We start from the raw sequence: 23,365 nt of genomic DNA, 5'->3' as shown, positions 1-23,365 counted from the left end.
ACAGTATCAATACCAACTCTCAAGGGGTCTTAGTCCTTCACAGAATTGTCTGTAGATTCCCAAGTGGCACTGTTGTACAGTGTTTATGGAGGACAGAGGTTCTGAAAAAGGTGTCCTCGTAACCAATGCTTTCATAGCTTGGAGTGGGTTTCCCTTTTCTGTAGCATATCCATATGCTGAGCACACTGTGGATAGGTTTTTCCCGTTGTATGCTAGCTATTCACCCTTTGCTGTTTGGTGCAGAACTCCCCTTCTGAAGCACACGCCTTGGATGAAAACACAGCTGAAGGGTGGGAGAATCGAATACGGCTCTGGACGGATCAGTATGAAGAAGCCTTTACTAACCAGTACAGCGCTGACGTGCAGAACCTGTTGGAGCGCCATCTAAACTCTAATAAAGAATACGTGGGCAAAACTGCTATGCTAGACACAATCAACAAAACAGAGCTGGCCTGCAATAATACTGTAATTGGGTCCCAGATGCAGGTAAGAACCGATGTGACAGAAATGGGGTAGGTCAGATCCTCTGGTTTCTAGGTTTAGGGTGTGGGCATGAGTGAGCAGGAATACAGCAGCTGTCAGGGTGTAATGTCAGACCAATAGGTATAGATTTGATGTGAAACGAAACAGAAGAAATACCAGTACCAAGACGTGAGACCTACTTTGGGTCTTCATTGGCTGGAGGCAGAACCAGATCTCTCTTCTTTTCCACTTCGTGGAAATGGGAAACTTCCTACTTTCCAACTGAAGCTCATTGTCTTTTTTTTGTTGTTGTTGTTCATGTTGCACGTGAAGCTATTTTAAAGAAGCTTTTCAACATTATGTCAGACTGCTGGGTGATTACTTGGACCTCTGGTGCTTTCAAATACTGCATGATTACAGTTGATTTTAGGAACCGTCTCTACCTAATTCTGTCTCTTCTGAGACATGCAGTGATTAGGGTCTTGCTAGCTTTATGCAGCGTGTGTAGACAAGGAGAAACAACAAAAGGATGTGTTTGTGTGGTGTCCATCCTCCTTCCCACTGTTCTGAGCTGATACTTCATCTGATCTGAGCATTATCGAACAGGGAGCAGCGTTCCCAATCAGTTCAGGCATCGTGGGGCTTCCTTGTCCGGGAGGAATGGAGATAGGTGGAGTTGAAAGGATGGGCTTCACTACCAGATGTGGGGCACCTCTTCTGTAGAAGGGGAGCAGTCAGAAACCTGCCTATCAGGTATATGTTTGTGCTTGAATCATTCTTGTTTATATCAGGTGACTCAGCTCCCTGTGAAGTTCATGTGTTCCCTCCCACCTTTCCCTCTGCTTTCATCTAGGTGAAGCACAGCAGGCACAGCACAGATATTGCCAGTAAGGGAGAGTGCAGAATGAGGACTTTGCACCCAACTTCCTTCCAGTCTTGCCCCTAGTAATAAAACAGTAATAAAACTTGGGGGGAGGAGGTGTAACCTTTCTACATGGCTGTGTGAGTGGTCTTCCTAAATGGAACAACTGTGAGGAAGTACAGGGAGGGAAACATTCTGCTTCTCTTGAAGTTTTAATATTTTCTGAGTCTTAAAGGTAAAGTCAGCCATCTCCTTCACATGAATTTTAGGAAAAGCCCTGAAATAAATAATAAAACAGGCTGGGTATTTTTTTGGTCACTTTCACAGAGTACAGCAGGACAAATGATTATAAAAGACACCATACATAAATGTGTTTGTTCTTGTCATGCTCTCTTGCCCTCTCCCTCCCCTATACAGATGTAGATTTTCCCACAGGGAAAAGCGACCAGCATTGCAAATCAGAAGACTACAAATGCAATATATTCCAAAGAAACAAAAAGATGAAGTTGCAAAACCTTTACAGGGAGCTCAGGGAGCTGAAGTTACTCTGTACAAGTTACTCTGTACAAGCTGTGTATAGGTAGCTATCATTCCACATGCCAGGAAAGTACAAAGGGACTTGGTGGCTATGTAATATCTTGGATACTGAGGAAGATTCAGGTGGCTATCCTGGGCTGCTGCTGCTTCTCAACCATTACATCCTTCTTTTCATCTGCTCAGCAGATGGCTTTCACGGGTGTGGAGTGACCAGGAGTACATGGTCTCTCATCCTGTGCTTTATATTTTTGTTATACTCATTTGTCTCGTCTCTGTTAGGTAAACTGAGAAGGTTTCTCAGTTTGCACCAGTTGTCATCTAACTAAATGTCACTACTGGATATGAAAATAGCTTATTTTTGGGTGATGAGGAAATAGGTATTTTAGGGAAAAACAAAAACAAAGTAAGGTGGTGATGTCAATGTGCAGATAGCAGCTGTGTGTAGGAGATGGGTATCATGGCTGCTGTGCTTGGCCATAAAGACTCTGGAGAAACTGGAAAGGAGTAAAAATAAAATGTCATACATGCCTTGTGTGCTCTCTCAGTTCATTTAGCTTGGGTAAACAATGAAGCAAATGTAGCCCATGTACTCTCAGGGAGGAGAAAAAAAAAGGAGGGAGGGGGGGAGAGAATCTTCCCCAAACTAGGAGTAGGAAGAGGTGTGTTAAGAAGTTTGATGCAGGATATGGGATTTTGATCGGTGGAGTGATCTGGACAAGCCAATTCTCACGTGTCCAAAAGATGCAAAGGGAAACTTGTGCAAACCTGAGGCTGTGTGGTGTTATGAGTAAAAACAACTCAGGGATCAGATGGTTGATAGTTTGAACATGCTGAAGCACTTTTCTGCCTGCTGTTGCCAGAGCAAACCCAGGGTCAGTATTTGCCCTTTGTTGCTTCTGATAATTGCTGACTGGAGCTCAAACCCCTGATTGACTTCACATACTGAAGTGAAGAGCCTTTAGAAAGTAAAGCCACTGAGTATTATGCAGATGTTGCTCTGCAAAAATATCAGAACAGTTTTGTCTGATTACCAGTCAGCAATCCCTAGCCTGTGACGTGAATGAAGTCATTTGTTCTTTTCACACATGAAAGCATGGCAGCTAATCCTTTTCATATTTCTAAATTCAGAGATCGAAAAACAAGCTGAGCTAGGATCTTATCAGAAATGCTGTGAGATCATTCGTGTCGTACCAAAGTCAGATAATTGTGAAGTTCTACAGATGCAGCGATTCTCTTTCCTCTCTGGGCTTTCTTTTTCTTTCCAGCACCCTACCTCATCCCACTTGTGTGCTCCAGGCTGTTTTCCAGCATCAGGTGACGGGTAGCACAAATCAGTCATGGGCCAAAGGCAGGAATGAAGGCTCCCAGATGCTATTCAATTTTCTGAAAGATTCTAAGAGAAATTGGTAGAGTTGTAGAATAATTTAGGTCAGAAGTAAACACTGCAGGGCATCTGGTCTCTCCCTCCTGCACAGAGCCACCTTCGATAAGGAACTAGGGGTGGTATAGGAACAAAACTGTTGGACAGGAGGCAGGCTGTGTCTCAGTTCTAGTTTATCTGCAACCTTCAGGTACTTCTTCCTTATCTCCTTCCGTCACACGCTAGCAAATCTGGTTCCATTTGTTTACTCTACTGCTACAGTTGGATAATGCAAAGTGGATCCAGTGTTCTTAAAACGATTTGGCCACAGAATGCTACTGTTCTCAGCAATGCAAATCATCTTATCTTTCACTCATGTCACGAGGCTGTTGATCGCAAATCAGGGCTAGCAGTGTGACTTCTTGGTCATAAAATCGTATGGGTCTTTTTTATGCCAGCTTAATGGTTTTCTCTGGACTTGGGAATGCTCTGTGTGCTCCTGACAGGATCCAGGATATGACACCGTGCAGGGCTTCTCAGAGTCTCTAATACATTCAGGTTTTTCCAATTGCCTGCAGATACAGTGGCATAGAATTGTTTGCAAGAGATACACCCTGTAGGCATGATAAATGTAGTGCTGGATATATCTCTACGAGGAGATCTGGAATAGCAAGACCATTACTCCATCTGCATAGGTTTCAAATGAATATTTTTATAAAGCTATTTTTATCCTGAACCTGAGAGAAGTCAACTAATAGATCTTAATTTACTGGCTGCTCCAAGATCTGCAGTATAATGTATTAAAACAATGAAAGCTTCCTTCCTCTCGAAGACATTTATTCAGAACACATGTAAGATTTTAACAAAAGAGAAGGGTAAAGTCTGTGGTTCGATGCTCTCAACACGGCCAGTATGGAGGGTTTCATTTGCTTCTCCGTACTGAGTACTGCCTTAGGGCATTAACTTTATTTTTATGAGGTTAGAATGTCGTCATTCTGCCGTTGTCCTAATAGAGCCCTTTCTTAAGCCAGTGGGATTTTTATCCAGATGAACAGATTGCTCAGTAGCTGTTCCCAGCTAGAGGGCTTCATCAAGAAAACTTGGGAGCTTTCTTTTAACAAAATCATGTGTTTTACTTCTAATTAGATAGATGAATGTCATTATTGCTGAAGCAAGAACACTTATGCCTCAATTCAGCCCGGAAAAGTATCGAAAACTGTCCTTATGAACAGTGAATAGCATGCTTAGGAAGGAGCAGGCACAGCTCTTGTGGCGAGGCAGTCAGCCATCTTCACTTAATTTGCGAAATTTCCCCATTTTTTTGTGCAGAGAGATTCAACCTGTTAAGCAGGAAAAATACTTTGTTTTTATGGAAGAAATCTTTTCTGTGTTGCAGTGCTTATAATATCCCCTCCATTATGCCATAAAACCTCTTTTTTTGCATGTCTGTGCTTAAAGAAGAGTGTGGTTTCATACTGTCAAGACGTCTTGTGAAAATCCATCGTAATAGGCTTGAACATGAAGGAGATTCAGCAAACTGTCAATATCTGCTTAAAAATGTATTTCTTCATGGTTTAAAAAAAAATAAAAATCCCCAGCACTGGTTGAACAGGAAGATGAAGAGAAGATTCTGGATGGAGATGGAAATTGACAGCTCAAGTCTTTGGCTTATTAGCTAGAATTACCATCCCCTGCAGAAGGAAAGGCTTCTGTTTTTCCTCTGAGTGTGTGACAACCCACAATTTAGGGAAGATTTGAGTTATTCTGGCTGTTAAAGTGGCCATAATTGCAGAGCAGTTCCCTATTAGCAGCAACTGACAGGTCTGGTTATACCTCCTAGCTGCAAGACTAAAACGCTTGGTCTGATGGGTTTGTGAGACTTACTGTTGAAGGAAAGGAATGAATACTCTTTGTTCTTGATAAGTATTATCAAGGTCATTGGTTATTGCTAAACTGTTACAGGATAAACAATATATTCACTGGGTGTATGTGCAGAGTTCCTGGGTGTTGCTACTAGATTAATTTTTATTTTCATGCAGGCAAGATATTCTCCGTGAATTACAGGCCTTAGGTTTTAGCGCTCATATTTTCTTCTGGTTTTTGTTACAGCTGCAGCTGGGAAGGGTGACTCGGGTCCAGAAGCACCGGAAGATCCTGAGGGCAGCGAGAGACTTGGCACTAGATACCCTTATAATTGAGTATCGAGGGAAGGTTATGTTACGACAGCAATTCGAGGTCAATGGGCATTTCTTCAAAAAGTAAGAGTACTATGAATTGATTAGTATGAGAGAGCATCATGGCACAGGGAGACTAGCGTCTCCATGGGATAATGCACGCTTACAGGGCCCTTGTCAGCTGTGCCACCCGTAAAAAAGTAAATTCAAATACACAGCCTCAGCTTGATGCTCTGCTTACGGACCAAAACCCTCTGAAGTAAATCTGTTCAACTTTGCTCATGGAAATGCATAAGCCTCCAGAGCAGTAGTACTGATGGAAGCACTGTTTCCTGTTATAACTGCCGTGGGAATTGGGTATTTTGGGATTGAGACGTTCTGTTACTTCTCCAGGCCATATCCCTTTGTGCTGTTCTACTCCAAGTTCAATGGCGTTGAAATGTGTGTTGATGCCCGCACCTTTGGTAATGATGCCAGGTTCATCAGGCGTTCCTGCACTCCAAATGCAGAGGTAAATTCTCTCTTCACCATCACCTTAATTGCAGATAAGTTTTACATAAATTTATTGCATTCTCTTGATGAATATTCAAACTTAGAATGCAGTAAAAAGAGTAAATTCTCTGCATCTCTTGCTTGTTTGATGGTTCATACTTGGAACAGGAGATCAGAAAAAGGTTGGGAATGAGTTTTTCTGAAGGGAAATGTTTCTTTCATGGCTTTCCTCTGGCTGCAGAATGATAGGGTAAGCAGGTGGTAGGAAGTGTAAGAGCAAAAGCTCAGGATAAGAGCAGTGAAACAGGCTTTTCCCTGTGGAGATTTTTAGGATAATTATTCATGTGGTAGATAAGAGCTACTTTACAGAAGGAGGCTTCCCTCTTGGAAATAAGAAGTGCAACTTGTGGAGATGTTAGTTTCTCTCTGCTTTGTTCAACAAGGTTCGTCATGTGATTGCTGATGGGATGATCCACCTGTGCATCTATGCTGTTGCCACCATTGCCAAGGACACAGAGGTTACCATCGCCTTTGACTATGAGTACAACATCTGGTGAGTCCTTCACCTCGCCCAGGAGCTCTCCACTGCCCTCCTGGACTGGACATCTTCCTCCAGCCCTTTCCTCGCATTCTACATTTTGCTCCGTTTTCTACTGAATTGCATTTTCCGGCTATTCTGTCCAGTTCTGCTGGCATATTCTACAATAGAGGCCATAAGGTAGCCTGCTGTCCTTGCTTTGGCACGTGGTGAGATGTTTAGTAGGAGATGCATTGAATGTCTCTGTACAAGGGTTGAGAAATGAAGAGTGACACGAATTATGTTTGTGTTTTGGAGCAGCAACTATAAAGTGGACTGTGCGTGTCACAAGGGGAACCGGAATTGCCCTGTGCAGAAACGTAGCCCAAATGCTGCAGAACACCTACCTCCACCTGTTTTAGGCACGCTGATTGGGGCAGAAACACGCCGGCGGAAAGCCCGTCGAAAGGAACTAGAAATGGAACAGCAGGGCATTGCATCGGATGAGAACAGCAGTCAACAAACAGAGGAAGTTCCAGAGGGACCTGCGGCGGTCAGTGACAATGAGGTAAAACACCAGATACTTCGTCATTTTTTGTTGTTGTTCGGTGTTGTGGAATCTGAACCACTGCAGCACTGGTGTCCTCAGAACAGAAACTGCAATAGTTTTTTAAACCCTTCACTTTTTTAAACCCTTAGCACCTTATTTTACCATAAGAATCGAAAACTGTAAAACAGTATCGTTGTTTGTTTGCCCTAGTAATTCTGGCCTTTTCTTTTAGGTGGCAGATAAAGAGGAGAAACAAGAAGGGGAGAAAGAGGAGTCTGTAGACGAACAGGGAGCCTTGGTCCACAGCCGACGGGCAAGTACCTCTCTGTTTATCATTCCCCTTAGGACTTGCTTCATGTAGTGACCAACAGGTCCGGTTGGTCATTTCACTTGTTTCAGCACAAATTCCAGCTGTCAGTGGACATCAGTAATTCAATTTTAAAAAAAGGGGGGAGGGGGGGAGGGTTTGACTCCACAGAGGAGATTTATGTTGGGCCACTGCAGATGAGAAGGTGCAGGACAGATTCCTTTCCTGGTTGAAAGGTTTAACTGTTAGTTTCAGGGCTGTTTTATAGCCTAACGTGTACCTTTAAGAAGACAATCAGCAACAGGTTCAAAAAAGGTAATTGCACCCTTATGTGCCTGTAGTGCCCTTCATTTTACCAGTGCAAGAATTTATGGAGCCGTATGATGATCCAGAACCTTGACCCACTTTGCTGGGTTAGGTTTGTTAACCTGTATCTGTTCCACATATGGGTTGACGAAATGGTTGTGCAGACACGTTGCCATGAGGGAAGGGTGTAGGATAAAGTGGCAAAACTTGGTAAGAGGCGTAGGCTACCAGCAGCCCTATTGGCACAAGTCAGGAAAAATTCCTATATTCTTTATTAGGAAATTCCATTGTGTTCCCAAATTGTCCTTGTTGTCTTAATCAAAATCTTTTAGTGCTCTTGGGTCTTTGATAACATAGAATATAAGAAAGCCGAGAAGGGACTATTATTTTTATTTTTTAATATTAAAAAAAAAAAAAAGGCAGTGAAGAAAAAGTGCTTCCATCCTTCTACCAGGCAGCAAATGTATCAGAGCTAGGAGCCTTTCCTTTGTTCACCAAATACCCTAACCATTGCGCTTTTTCTGATCAGAGAGAGGATCTTCTGTGTGGAAATTTCCTGAGAATGCTTTAATTGTTAAGGTAGTACAGCAAATTGCAGAGCCCAGGGCCGTCTAACGGATATCTTTGGATTATCTCATGGATTTCTTAGGAGGGGCAAGATAAAGCAGTTTGTTTCTGCTGGAATTTGAATAAAAGTAGTCTTCCGTCACACTGACCGTAACCCTGGAGGGAATATTTTATTTTTAATGCAAGGAAGTTGGTCTCTTTCTGGGACAGTATAGTTCAAGAAATCTCTCAAAGCGAAGTGTTAGTTTCCCACGAGCTTGTCAGCCCCGTTGCTGTATGTGTGTCACCAGTTAATCTCCTTTAATGAGATTGTTTTCTATATTTGGCACTGGGTAAATACCTGTATCTGTAGTTTCCACAATTTTTAAAATCTGTTTTTCTGTGTGCTGAGTATTTTTTGGAACAAACTGTAATGGCCAGGCTGCCGTGATTGAGTATTGCTGTGTGCTTTAAGACGCTTATCCCCCCCCATGAGAATTCCTAGAAGGCACCTCATCCCACCCCTTAAAATTGACTTGATTCAGCTTGTCTGCCAGTCACTGCAGCATTATTGTACTGGGCCTTTTATATGCGTAATTAACAATTATTTCTGACACAGCTAGATGATAAGATTTCCTGTCATTTGTTTACCTAATAAATACCTTCTTTTTCCTCTCTGCCTCTCATGTTCTGTTATTATTATCCACTGTGTAAGCTGCTTGGACAAAAGCTTTTATTTTTGAGCTGGGTGATCTCCTGACAGTTTGCACGGTGGTGTTATATTTGCTGCAAATTACTGATCCACTTACTTCTGTTGCCTCTGGCTTATGTTTATTTCTAATGCTTGTTCATTAGCAAGTAGCTCCATTTGTTTTCAGGTCACCTTTTCACTCTCCTTATTCTTCTTCAAGGATTTTAGTTCTTCAAAATTATATGTTTCCTTGTGGCTATTTTATAAATACAACTCAGTAGTATCTAAGTGGGCCTATTTAAAAACAATGTTAGTTCTTCTAGTTACTCTATGAACACATGATTATGTTGTTGGTATTCTGGGAAATTTGCCATGTTGAAAAATTCAGTTAAAAAAAAAACAACACAGTTTCCTTCTGTCCCCTATCTGGCTCTTGTGTCACTGCTGTTTGGCAGTCATTCTGCCAACTGTGCTGCATCCCATCTCTGCTCTTGCATCCTTTTCTCTACGTGCATTATTTACAATGCTAACTTAAATTTCCTTTTACATGTTCTAGTCCCGGGAAGAGAGGAAGGTAGAAGCCATCATGCACATGTTTGAAAACTTGGAAAAGAGGAAGAGGAGACGAGAGCAGCCATCAGACCGGAACAGCACCGACGCTGAACTCAGTGTCAATTCTGAGGCTCCTGACCTGGAGGAAGTAAAAACAGAGACTCCCGAAACGGAGGATGGAAGTTCAGCACTGAGTGCTGCTGCTCCAAACATTTCTAACAGTACCAGCAGTACTGGGGTGAACACACGGCGGTCTTCACAAGTAGCGGTAAGATGAAAATGGAACTGTTTAATTGCTTGTACCGAGCTCATACGCAGCATGTCTGATTGTTTGGGTTGGGAGAAAATTTGGGCATTCTGCTTTAGGCAGCATGGCTGTGAGGTTAGACAAGGTTGGCCAGGGTTTTACCCTGTTTTGTCTTTAATACCTCCAAGGACAAAGATTGCACAGCCTCTCTGGAAAGCCTCTTCAGTTCAGGACTGTTCTCATGGTGAAAAATTTGTCTTATATGTATTTGAATGTATGTGCGTTGTCTCATCTTCCAACCCTGCACTGCTGCAAAGAGCCTGGCTGCATTTTCTTGATGGCCTCAGTTTGGATGTAGAAAGGCTGCTCTTGGGTGTCCTTGTTCTCTGGGTGGATTAAGCTCAGCTCCTTCACCCAGTGGGCCCCATATAGTAGGCTGTACCCTTCTGTACTGATATGACCTTAAGTTGGAGGTATAGCTACAGTAATTGAGGAGTTTTATGGTGTTTTTTTTTTGGCCTATTTTCATTGCATGTATCCCCATTATATGGCAGAGCCCAGATACTTGCCTAGAACGATGCATGTCAGCTCAGATCAGGAATGAGCATAGTTACCTTGAGACAAATAGCAAGTTGCTTCCTGCTGCTGTCTTACTTAAGACAAATGTTCTGACTGATGCCTTAAGAGCACAGCAGATAAAATGGTAAGGTCCCCAAAGCCATCTTATGAGCCCGTACAAATAGGGTCCAACCAGATTCTGTGGGTCGGATAATGTCAATAAATAAATCTTGGGCCTTAATCCTATAAGCAGAGAAAAGGAAGACTCATGATGGTGCTTGGACTAATGACAATTTATGTTGTAGGATGCTGTCCCAGAAAAAACAGTTACTAAGCCCGCTCCAGCAAAACCCTCCAGGCCCCGACCAAAAAGTCGCTTCTCTCGATACCGGACCAGTTCAGCACAAAGACTGAGAAGGCAGAAACAAGCCAGTTCCCAGCAAGCTGAACTTGTACAGGCTGTCCCAGAGGAAGGAAGCACTGCCAGCTTGGTAACCACAACAGATACCAGCAACGTAGAAGGTCCAGGAGAAGGCAGACAGTTGGTGGGATCTGACCCAACTGTTATCATGGCTGCGGGATCTCAGTCTAATCGGGCTGCAGTGAAGTACCCCAAAACTAAAAAGGTAGGTACGGTCACGTGCTCAAACTGGAGAGAGGAAAAAGAGGTTTTGTGTAGTCACTGAGGCTCAGGTGAAGCAGTTCTTTAACATACATGACCCGATCTAAGGTTTGCTTTATTATTTCTCTTATAGTGTCTAAGAGCTCTCACCACGTGTCAGAGTCTGGCTGTTCAGCACTGTAGAAAGAAAGATCAAAAAGAAATTGCCTGGTCAGTACAGTAAATCAGTATAGAACTTGGATACCAACAGGGTGACAGAGGTGCAATAGGAAGGGTCTCGCTGTTGGGTACAGCAAAAAGGCTATAAAGAGACAAATTATTCACCTTTGTATATGTGGGGAGGAAAGCGCTGCAGCTTGAGGAGTCCTGGGAGAGAAGGGCTTGGTGTCATAAGGAGTTGGGTGATGGAGGGTGAGCCCTGGGTGAGGAAAGCAAAATGCAGTTTAAGTACTGCTTTTAAGTACTGGTATTGAGGGCAATTAGAGATGAGTGATGTCTGGGAAAGGGCATAGTGAGGAGAACAAGCTGTTTTTTGTTTCTGCAAGAAAACAGGGTGCTTACTAATAGAACGATGGAGAGAGCTGGTGGGTTTGCACCTATGTACAGTGAGCTAGGAAGAGCTTTTGGCTGCAGCTTGCAAAGGTGGTTATAACAAATCTGATGGGGTAGCCAGCATTTAAAGATTAGATGCTGATAGTGGAAAAGAGCATTAGCTTTGGAGCCCAAAGGAAAGGATGTTCATTAGAACAAGTTGGGAGCCATTGGAGAGAGAGGTCTGAAATAGTAGCAACTTTCAAATCACTGGCCTGAGTAATATCACCAGTGCCATTCTGGTGTAACATCCATGGTAAGGAGAAAAAAAAAGCCACCGGAAATAACTGGGGTGTTGCAACTTGTAAAGGATAGTAAAACAAAGGTTCTCTTGTATATGCCAACGAGAGAACGAGGAGAGAAAAATTGAGTCATTATGTAGTAAATGTTGGGTGGAATTTCAAAGTAAGTTTGGAATGGTATAACAGTGTGCTGGGTATGGGAATCAGTGGTGGTATCTTTTTGGGATGAGTGGGGTGGCAGGCTGGGAGGGTATTTGTTTAGAACAAGGTAGAAGCGGTTAGCTTTCAGCTTAGAATTGAAGACCAAGAGGGAATGTGACTGCAGACTATAATGTGCAAGCTGGAGAAACTTCTAAGGGAAAGGAGCAGAAATTGCAGAAGCTAGTAGACAGCTGGCACGTACGGGGCATAAATAAACTAGCCATGAATACATTTAGGCTTGCAGCTTAGAGACGGGTTTTAGAACAAGGCAATCAAGTTCTGGGAGAGCCTTCTAATAATATTAATGGAGCATAAGATTGAGCTGCTTCTATAAAACAGGATCACCTGACTCAGTGCCTGCAATAGATGTGAATCGGGACTGATGCAGGAGGTCGTGGCTGCATTCCTTCCTGTTGAGGAGTAAGGAGGTTTTAGCATATGGGCTGACCTAAGCACAGCTTCATTTACGTGCCTTTGTGCCATCTCACCTTTCTTCTTCACCTGTGCTAGTCGCACTGACGTGTGTGTTTTCTCCCTCAGTATCTTGTTACTGAATGGCTGAATGACAAGGCAGAAAAGCAGGAGTGCCCCATTGAATGCCCTCTGCGCATTACTACAGACCCGACAGTTTTGGCAACAACTCTGAACATGTTGCCGGGTCTCATCCACTCCCCGCTGATTTGTACCACGCCTAAACACTACATTCGTTTTGGTTCACCTTTCAACCCCGAGAGACGTCGAAGGCCCTTTCTGTTGGACGGAATTTACAGCTCCTGTAAAAAGGTATGTTTGATCACGTCTTAACTTTTGGGGGCTGTATACTCATCATGCTCTTACTGGCACCCTCATAAAGCTGTCGTGTTTTCTATGAGCCTGTTTCCATGTGTTCCTGCTGAGCTGGCCTTGCCTGGCCACTTGAGGAGGTCTTCAGACTGCAACTGCTGACCCTTGCCTAGCCAGGGCCCAGTCTTCATCCTTGCTTTTTACTGTGGTAGAACTGAGCTGTGACTCCCTTCTTTGAAACTTGTATTTTCACCCCTGTGGTGGCTGTTTATTATCCAGCGTACATGATTTGAGGGGTTTAATTGTTGCCCTTAGAATGTGTTTTGTCACTGCTTTCACAGAGGATGATTGGCATTGTAGGGATAGGTCAGCTTTGCAAAAACACCTCGGGAATACAGCGTCTCAGTCGGGATCTGTTCTCTTTGGAGAGCCAGTGTTGTTTTGCAAAGGCTGTTCACAAGAGCAAGCCCACAGCTCTTTGTTTGGGATCACAGACTGTCTGTCTACAACAGCTATTTGTGGCCCTGCAGGAAGCCTGAACTGAGTCCAGCTGAGGACTTCATTCCTCCAGAGATGGTGTGTGGCCAGCAAATGCTGGCATTTACCCGTCCACAGGCAAACAGTAGTTGAGGTTAGTTTACTGAGTCAGATTTCTATCTGAATCCATCTTGCCAGTCACCTGTCAGCTTTGCTCAGAGGCTTTTCCAGTTTCTGTATAATTACCCGAGAGCAGCTTTATGGAAATCCTTTCTGTCTCACAGTCTTGGTAGCTTTCAAAGTCAGGCACAATGTCCTAGTTTCTTTGCCACCTTTTTAAGGAGTTTTTCCAAAGAATTGGTTTGGACCTTGCTGTTCCATCTCTGGCCAATTTGTTGTCTTGCACTAACATACACCTACAAAAAGAAGCTGAGGTTTCTGTTGAGTATTTCCTTCATAGATAAAGCTCTTGATGGTTCATATGTACTCGTGTGAACAAAATCGTATTTGCTTCCATGTACCTGAGTAATCTGCCCATGCATCTTTTATTACCTTTGGCTATTTTCTAGTCATACAATAATTCTGACTGCAGGAGAGAGAACGGCATAGTCTGACTTTCATTTGGTCTACTTCTTCCCTGAAGTGGAGTGGATGTTGTGTTGCAGCTCAAGTGCTGAATAAAGCAGAAAGCTGCTTTGTGTCATGTAGCCTATGCCTATTTTGTGCACCCCAGTATGACGACTGAATTTTCTTTGACAGGTTGATTTAGATTTGTGTTCAGTCTGTGATTTACCATGTTTGTTAGAAAAAATCCATTAGTTTTCAAGGCTGTAATTTTAAAAGTGATTGTTTCTGGCTTTGTATGGTACTTTGTTCTAGCCTGTGCTGAGCTGTGTACTTCTTTTTTATTTTATTTTTTCCCCATGCATTTTCCAGTTTATTAAGAAAGTGTTGAATACTGTCTTCTAGCTTGTTCTTGTTTCTCCCAGGTTGGCATCACCTGGAAACTTAACCACACTGCCTGTTCCATTATCTAAATAATTAATGAAATATTGAAGGATTCAGTGCCCAGAACCTATGTTGCAGAAAGTGTTTTTGATAGATCTCTACTTTTTGAAAGTAAATAATCAATAACTGCTCTAATAAGGATTTTCATCTACTTTGTAGGAGTTCCCCAGCTTTTTCATGGAAAAGACTGCTTGCTAGCATTTGGTGTTTTTATCACCACTACTGACAGCCTGGAGATGTAGGAAAAAGTCTGCCTCTCGTGCTCAGGAGTGTTCAGAAAACTCTCACAAGGAAGACCTCCTTTTCAGCTAGCTGAGGTCTAGAAATGGTCCAGAACTTGATGACATTGCTCTCTCAAGACCTGATCTTTCTGTCGTGTCTGCTTCTTGACTATTCGGTCAGGAAGGTTGATTTATAAAGGCTGTTGAAATAGATCACACACATTTTCTTGGATTGTCAGCAGGCCTCTTCCTTAAGCTACTGAGGACTGTGCCAAAAAACCTCAGCTGATGATCTCAGTTTGCATCCAAAGCATGCCAATATCTGAACCTTGCAAGGAAACTGAACTGTATAACCTGTTCACGTTCATCACACGTTGTACAGTGACTTGGCTGTCAGATCAGATGCTGCACTTAAGGTAGCTGTGCTCCAGACTGGCTGGCACTCCGCAGTCTTCCTAGTGGCTACAGTGGAATCCATTGAGATATATTTGAACAGAGAAAAAGTGTCTGCTGTACAGTAGTGAAGGCCATCAAAATAGATCCTGGCACCTGCTCTTCACCCTTGCGTTAAAGTTTTTTCACTTTGAGGATTGTGGCCACTGAGTTTCTGACACACTTCCATGATAGCTTAAGGAGTCAAACTTCTCTGGGAGAAAAAAAGACTGGTAAAGTGAGTCCCTGGGGTAAACTACACAAATGCAAATTACTGTATTTATTTTTCAGCAGTTTTGTTGTCATGCTACTGAATTACCTTTGTGTTTTCCATTATTTTATGGTATTTATTTTTGATAGTAAAATAAGCAAAGGTTTCCTACCTGCTGTCAGGAGTCAGCTTGTATCAAGATACGGGGGTAGCACACCCACTGTAGCAGCTGATTTGTTGAGACTTCACTTCAAGTTCACTTGCATGAGATGTGAAACATTCCTCATCATCCATGTTCTAAAGGCCAGTGTGATTGTTACCTCTTTTATTAGTAGCTGAAGAAAAGGTTTGCTTTTATTATTCTCTTCTTGTTTTAGCCCTCTGAAAGCTGCTACTTGCATTTTATCAGATATTTTGTTCTTTGTCTCTGCCTGGCAGCAAGCACAGTCCTGGAAGAATTATGTGACTGAACTCAGCCATTTCTCAGCTGGAATTTTTAGAGAATCTATGTAAGGCTCTAACGTGCCTTGGTGAAGCAGGGGGGCAGTGTGTTCATGCTCCTGAGCAGGAAACTTTGTGAAAATCAAGGTTTTAAGATAGTTCATCATACTTAGCTCTTTTTTTTCTTTTGATGAAGCTTTCTTTTGATACTTCTTAGCTGTCAGATTTTTAAAATCTATTTATAGTTTGCTTTTTTAACATTTTATTACTGCTGAAGACTGATGCTTAGAATAAATCTCATCAAGAGCATATAGTCAGGCCCGTCACAGTAGCTATTAGATTCAGTGCTAACAGCTGTGTGCTAACAGGTTCCTTTTTGAGAGAGTGTGAAGGAGGTAACACCAGTGTTCTGAGCAGTCTGCCACGCTGCACAGAAACGTAGGTGTTGGAGTGCATCCTGCAGGATTACACAGAAAGTACTGGAGGGGTTGCACGTTTATGTAGTCTCGTTCTGTTTCAGCGCTGGATCAAACAAGCCCTAGAAGAGGGGATGACTCAGACCTCACCAGCTCCACAAGAGAACAGAACCCAATGTCTATACCAAAGTAACGAGAACAACAGTTCTTCCAGCATCTGCAAAGATGAGACAGGTAAGCACTCAGCACCATCAGGGTAGCGTGGGCGCTTGTGTGAAACTGGGGAAGCTGCTCAATAACAAAGGCAGCTATACAGGATGACATCTTAATGTGTACTGCTGCTTGATGGCACATCTTTCTGGCAGGTGAGAATGTTACTTTGCCATTCATTCACATTTCTGCAGACCCGTTCTAGCTTGTGCATCATGTGTTAAATTTCTCAGTATTTTCCTATGAAAAGGCAATCGCTTTATCTTGCATCGTTAACCCCAGTGCTATGTGATCATTTGTCCTGTGGGGGTGGGGGAAGTACAATATCGTCTCTTTTCAGCAGGATGCTGTTAGATGGACAACTAAGTATCTGCTGACTGTAGAAGGATATAGCAAAGTCTCACGGGCATATATGTAATAGCAAAATGAGTAAGTCTCAAGGATGGAAAAGCTAAAATCTGTGTGGAAAGGAGCAGAATGGTTAACTGTTTTGTCTGAATCTTTCTACAGAGAAAGAGGTTGAGGATCTGCCCAGCCAGGGATCAGATTTCCAAGAATGACAGGGAGCTAAACAATTTACGGATGATAATTAAGAATCAGTTATTGAAAAGTTATATTAATAAGAAATGATCAGAGTGCCAAAACAAATAAACGTACATCCCTGAGCAAGACCTGAAGACCTGAAGAAGCAAACAACTGAACTGCAGAATTTGCTGAAGACTTCTTTTGTTGTTAACCAGACATCAAAACTATTTTCTTTTGAATAGAGATAGGCATGATGGAGAGGGATTAATCCTTTGTGGGAGTGAAATGCGTTTGGGCTGTATTGATGTTGTATATAGGGAACTAGTCAGGTTCAGGTAATAAACACAGCTGTCTGTGGTTTGTTCACAGCAGTGATAGGGTGACATTTCCTTCTGACTCCCCTATACTACATACCTTCCTGGCTCCCTTCCCCCTAGCTCCCTCTTGTGATTACTTCCTACTCGTTGAAATGTTTCCTCTCCTTGTTCACTATATGTTGCAGGTTATGTATAGTTCTGGTAGCAGTACCTACACCTGTCTCAAGGCTGGTATAGAAGTGCCTTGGAGGTGCTTCATTTTTAGAAATCTTTTGTAGCCATGTTATGGATTCACGGGCTCCATTTGGGATGGGAGTAGCGAGGAGGAGATGGCTTGTGAGTTGCAGTTGTTAACGGTGTAACCTTATCCTCGGTTCAATTTGCTTTTCAGACCTATTGAGTCCCCTGAAGAAATGGAAGTCACGCTACTTGATGGAGCAGAATGTTAAGAAGTTGCTGAGGCCTCTGTCTCCTGTCACCCCCCCACCTCCCATCTCTTCAGTTCCTGGCTCAGTGAGCCCACAGCTGGCTACACCCTGCTCATCTGTGCCGGGAGAGGAGGAGAGTCGCAATGGTTATGGCATGATGTTCTCACCAATTCCTTCTCTGGCTGCTAGTCGCTGCAATACTCCACTACAGTTTGAGGTAAATCTGACCAGAGACTGGGAATGCCAAAAAGGGAAGAACCTGGAGCATATGCCCCAGATGTTGCAGTAGGCACACCTTCCTGTCTGAGAATGTGGCTGTCTTCCTGAGCAGCAGCATAGTGGCAGACTCTAGAGCACTGCTGCCTTTCTCCTCTGCTCCAGTTTTGGCCATACCAAATCTCTTCCTCCATTAAATACCAAACCTTGCTGCAGCCCGGCCTTCCCTCACTTCATCAATAACATTAGTTTGATTCTTTTCTTCATTTCTACAGCTCCCAAATTTTGTAGGCTCTTCAGTGTTCTTCAGTCTTCTTCCTCACTTCAGCTCTCTGTGCCAGTGTGGCTCCCAGTCCTCCATGCCTGTTCCAAAGAGCGTAACTGCTCCAGTTCTCATAGGCTGTCTGACATCCTCAGCTCCTCTTTCAGCAATCCCAAGTATGGTAGAAATATTTTGTCAGCTTCCACTGTGTTCTTTGGTTTTCCTTTCCCTTTATGGTGTAGCGAGGAAGCACCTTATGCCTTTGATTTCGTGATGGCTTCCTTTTGCAAAAATTTGCAGAAGTAAAGAAGTTTAGGTGGATTTCTTTGCTCTAAAATCTGTGGGAGAGTTTTCCATATCTGTTCAGCCTAGAACCTTCCGCTTGCATTTTGTGTTGCATCTCTGTATGCGAATAGGGATCATACTGTTTGTACTTCCAGTTTCTAGTATTGCCTGTTTTCATTTAAAAAATGGAACTCTTCAGGTCTGCTGCTCACATTCTGTCATTTAAAAATTCTGAAAGTCATTTTGTGCAGCGACAGACTGCTGGAGACTGATTTGCTGGATTCCCTCCTCTGTTTTGCAGCAGAGCAAACAGTCCTTTGTGGTATTTTTAGCTTGGTGTGCTTTTGATTATTTTCTTTGAGAACCCTTTTTTGAAAGTTGTCTGACAGGCAGATCTTTGGAGGTCAGCGGGAAAGATTGTGGAGTGTTGAGGAGAGAGATGAAAGGCTGTTTGAGGCACAGAGCTTGATTGTAAAGCGATCCTTACTTCTGCTGTGGTTGAGCTGGCACTTCAGAGCAGTGTTGCCTTGTATCTCCACAGTCTAGTCACTGTTTTCCTGCCCCACCTTAAGGTGTTAGTTGCCATGTGGGAAGCCTGTATTTTACTTGGCATCTGTATGCTTGCCCCATTTACCTTTTTTGCCCTTCTTTCTAGGAAAAACGTCTAACAGCTTGGTAGACCATAGGCAGCTTTGTTCAAACTGTTGTATTTCTCTGAATGCAGCTCATTCCTCACATCTCTGCTTTAATGCCATGTCTGTTCCGTTTAGTTATTGATTCTAACTTGAGAGAGTACAACCTCAGTAGGTGTAAAGGTTTATATGCTACAGCTGTGGCACTGTAGGAGGAAAACACTGCCGGGGAGAGATTGTTTTATTTGTTCACAAGCCGCCTCAAGTGAGTGGAAGATGATCCACCACTGGCTGGCTGAGGAATATATTTTTTAAAGCTGACTTTTAAGATACTTCCTTCTTGATTAATTTCCTGACTACTCTCTGAAGAACTTGTATGATAAGCTTCTGAAGTTGATCAGGCTTTTGCAAACGGAATTTTTTCAGACTTAATTTTCAGACTTTCTAGATAGAAAATACTCGTAGGAGACAGGAAGCATAGTAGAACTTTTTCTTTGGAGCTCATCAGAAGCTTTTTGAGCTAAGAAGTTTCTGAGCAGCCTTGGTTTTCTGAGTTTCTGCTTTGCAAAGGGCAATGCTTCGTCCCATATTTCTGACAGCAACATACATCTAGGAAACCTTCCTTTCTGATTTTATTTTACGCCTGGTCAGTAACACAGAATGGAAAGTGGTTGGGAAGGAGGCCTTAAAAATGCCATCACATTTACATGAGCTGCCTTCCACTGATGGGTGCTCAGATGCTATGTTATGGCATACAATTAAGCTGTTCGTTCATACCCATTCTCTTGATCTTTGCTGGAGAGGTGCCCCAAGTGGATTGAAGGAGCTATTTTTTTGTTTTCTACTGGTATAATGTCCATGAAAGTTAACTGCAGTGTTTGGGAGATCTTAGTGACACTAAGACTTAGTATTTGGGAGATCTTAGTCCCTTTTATTTGGGCAAAACCAGGCTTTCTGTCTCTTTTGTGTCTTTAGACCAAACAGCATAAATATCTTTCTCTGCATTTCACAGTGCAAGTTCTATATATGACAGCAGCAGAGATACAAAGAATGAGATGGCTTCTTCTCTTAACATTTATGTGCTCTGTTGTGGGTACTAAGTTGCAGCATGAAACGCTGTAGCCTAGCCCTGTCTTTGTACTTCCAGGAAGCTTTAGAAACCACTAAACCCACAGAGTTACCATTTAATTTTGGGCCAGTTCGTGGTATAGTCTTTGTTTAGAATAGTCATTGCTAACCTCTATGCTTGTTTTTTAATTTATTTTACTTTGCTTCTTGACTCTTTAACTAGATGAATAACAAGATTCTTTTCCCTCTTCCAGAACGTATCCTCCCCTGAGAGTTCCCCTGCGCATAGACCTGAGTCCATGTCACCCGAGGTAGGTATCACACCATCTCAATTTCATTTGGGGCTGAGAGCCTGTGCTTGAGTGATCATCTGAGGCTGCGGTGGGAGGGGAGGGATGGATGAGAAGTGCAGGGGCTGGTGGGAATGAGGGTGGAGCATTCCTCACAATAAGACAGAAGAGGTTTTCCAGGGTTATCACAAGAGAGCGAACAAAGTAAAATAATTGAAGATTGGGATTTATTATACGTTTATTGACACTGATGGGAAGCAGGCAATGTACAGACCTGACATGCCTGTGTGCCCCTGAAGTGAAGGCAAGGGGTATGGAGACCCAGGAAATAGCAATCAACATCAGCCCCAGCCCAGCAGATAAGTGCTGTGTGATATTTACTAAGTAGCAGCAAAATCACTACTGGGAAAGAAATGGGAAAGCATTCGCTGGTAATTTAGACTAGCTTATAAGGGCACAGCAGGGCACCTGACCTGCTATTTTCAGTCTTGATTTATGTCCTGTTCGCTTGCAGTCTTAAAATGGTGAAGAGATGCAAGAAAGTAGTACTTTATTTAGCTGCTGGCCTATTGTAAAATATGAGCTGAAGTACCTTTCTCAGAGACTGGTTTTGCAGTAGAAAATCTGCATTCATCTCTAACGTGGCAGATTACTTGGAGCTGTAATACAGCAGAGGAGAAATGTTTCAGCAGCTGCAGTAGGGCATATCTGGTGCCTGGTGCTGCTGTGTTTTTCCTTAAGCACTGTAGTCCTGCAAAGAGGATGAAATTGTCAGTTTTGCTCATTGTCTGAGTTCCCGACACATTAACATGGTGAAGGAGAGCATTCTGCCTTTGCCCGGGAGGTTTTTTGGCACTTAGAGTAGAAAAATGGGTATACCATTGTATCAGTGCCTAGTGTTCCAGAAACTGCGGCAGTGCAAAGATGATGCCATTATGGTTTTGTCAAAGAATGTAGAATGTAGAAATGCAGTCTAAATTAAATGAATGGAGTATTGTTAGAGATTGCTGAAGCTGACAATAAGTGAAAACAAATGGGTTGGAGGTCCTGGGCATCATACTGTTGTCACAAAGTCAGTGATGGTTGACTTGGGACAGTCCAGAACTTGGCTAATAAAACAGCAAGCGGACAGCTGTTCAAATCTGCTGCTTTCTCCTCATAAGGAACCTAGCTAACCTAGTTAACATCAACTGGGGGACGTTTGGGGCACTTGAAGATGCTGGTTTTTAATTCATTGGCTGCCCGAGGATAGTGCTGAGCCTTGTTCTTCTGCTGCAGTAAGACCTCTAAAGAGGGAAAGAGCATCTTGTACTGGACAGCTGAACTGGATTACTGCTTAGTCCTAGCTGTTCCCTTCTATAAAGAACAGAACAGTGCAGGAAAGGACCAAAGGGGTGATGAGAGAGGAACTAGAAAACAGTGAGCTGACATTGTACAGAATGTTTTCTGACATTTCTCTCCCCATCCTTGCCTGACCCTTTCCCTGACTTCCCACCCCCATCCTATATCCTCCCTGGATTTTCCAGCACTGCGTCCGATCTGACGTGGATTCGAAGGGTGGGTACCTGGATTCCAGTGCAAACACCTGCCCAGAACGGCCATCGCTGCTCAGCTTCGGATCCTCTGATCTGGCTCCACAACCCTCCGTAAACTCTACTTCAGAGATGAACTTCCCAGGGAAAAGTGGGGAAGCACAGATGCTGCTACGAAGCTCTGATCAGGCTTTTCGGACAGAGTTTAATTTAATGTATGCCTTCTCCCCATTGAACGCTATGCCACGTATGGATGGTTTGTTGCGGGGATCTGCTCCTTTGGGAGACAGGAAGCCAATGAATTCAGAAGCGGGATGCTGCAGCTCTCCTGCTGAAGGATATTTCAGCAGACACGAGTCAGGACTGCTTAAAGAGACGGTGCATGGATCCATGTCTCCCTGCGGTGAGAGGGCTTGCGAAGGTGTCCGGTCTGCTCCCCAGAATCCTCCACAGAGGAAGAAGGCAAGTATTCTCCTAAAGGAAATCCTAAGGCTGCAGAAGCCTGAGCAGGAACTGTCTGCACCATGGCAAAGACTTTGCAGGGAGAATGAAGAAAATGGAATGTAACTAAAATGCAGCCTTGGCAAGTAATCTAGGCATTCAGTGCCAAGATGAAAGCAATGTAAAGTTGCTAAAAGAAAGAGAGCTACCACTTAGGCAGGATTTTGATGTGAGAGCTGGGGATGGAGGGGAAAATCACAATGCAAATACCTCTTCTCAGAGGCCCGATGTTTCAAAAGACAATGTGAGCTGCTTACTGCAAAGACTTATTAATAAGGAAACATCGCAACATTCTCAGAAAAGTAGATGAGTGTTGCTAGGTAAATTTTAGCACTGAAATGAGAAACACAGGAATGTTGTTTAACAGAAGGTAAGTAAGTATTTGTTGCTAGTAGTAGGCTGATGACCCTCACAGGACTAGAACGGAGTAGAAATGACAATCGGGCATTGCTGCCATAAAACCAGGGACAAAACATACACTTGTGTCAATGTGTGTCAGTGCCTTACCTGTGCTTAGGTATTTTTTCTGGCAAGTGTGGTAACTTGGACCAGTTGTGCATGTGTCCAGCTGGCTGGCTGGCTTTGTTTGTGGCAGTTTTTTGGTTACACTTACCTTAAAAACTTTCTGTGTTAAGTTACCTTTGGAAATAGCCTGTTCAGCATTTTAGCCTCATAAGGCACTGAATACAGATACTGAATCCTAGCTGATAAATTCTTCAGCAGAGCTGTCTTCTGTGAATCTTTCATGAGGGGCTGAGCCTCATGACAGCACTGTGGGAAGGCAGACTGAAGGTAAGTGTTCAGCTAGAAATACTTGTGTACTTTTGATCCCACTGTCTCTGTTATGAGACAGCACCACTTGGGACATTTTAGTCTCTGTCTTTGACAAAGCTGAGACTGGCTTGCACAAAACAGATTCTGCCTCTGCTAGACCTGGATTGCTGAGGTGATAGTGCTGGAAGTCTGCAGCGCTGGCTGCTGAACCATCATAGCATGAGCTGTGCAGGCTGAAATTCTGTGCCAGGCTTTAGCAAGTTTTTAGGGTTAGTGTGGCTGAACTGGCAGAGGTGAACAGGACTCTGAAGATCTGTTTTGTGAAGGTTTTTGAGATGTACAGATACTGATCTACGTTGTATAATGTCACAAACCATGGAGAGAGCGAACCAAAAGATGTTGAGAGGAGGTGTGCACAGAGGCTTGATGCTTGACTGTGCAAGCAAATACTGTAGTAGTGTGAAACCTCAGGGGCACACTGGCCATATATTCCTGCAGAAGAGGTCATAAAGAGGGAAA

General features: G+C 43.2%; 1 protein-coding gene across 4 annotated transcripts in view; it reads left to right on the top strand.

The window, feature by feature from the left end:
• SETD5 (SET domain containing 5) overlaps positions 1–23,365 on the top strand; it is a 64,103-nt gene that overhangs the window by 31,540 nt on the left and 9,198 nt on the right. For all 4 annotated transcript variants that reach the window (XR_014696486.1, XM_084531042.1, XM_084531044.1 and 1 more), the window contains 13 exons: positions 244–486; positions 5,331–5,479; positions 5,789–5,906; positions 6,331–6,440; positions 6,726–6,972; positions 7,187–7,267; positions 9,361–9,624; positions 10,467–10,787; positions 12,358–12,600; positions 15,911–16,040; positions 17,250–17,503; positions 20,004–20,060; positions 21,566–22,033. Coding sequence is in view for 3 of the 4 variants with exons in the window: in XM_084531042.1 (XP_084387168.1) it covers positions 244–486; positions 5,331–5,479; positions 5,789–5,906; positions 6,331–6,440; positions 6,726–6,972; positions 7,187–7,267; positions 9,361–9,624; positions 10,467–10,787; positions 12,358–12,600; positions 15,911–16,040; positions 17,250–17,503; positions 20,004–20,060; positions 21,566–22,033 (2,685 nt within the window). In the remaining variant the exon portion in view is untranslated. The remainder of the gene's footprint in view (positions 1–243; positions 487–5,330; positions 5,480–5,788; positions 5,907–6,330; positions 6,441–6,725; positions 6,973–7,186; positions 7,268–9,360; positions 9,625–10,466; positions 10,788–12,357; positions 12,601–15,910; positions 16,041–17,249; positions 17,504–20,003; positions 20,061–21,565; positions 22,034–23,365) is intronic.

This window comes from Aythya ferina (assembly GCF_964211825.1).
Source record: "Aythya ferina genome assembly, chromosome: 10".
NCBI lineage: Eukaryota > Metazoa > Chordata > Aves > Anseriformes > Anatidae > Aythya > Aythya ferina.
The sequence above is the reverse complement of the archived record's forward strand: the minus strand, read 5'-3'. Positions and strand labels throughout refer to the sequence as shown.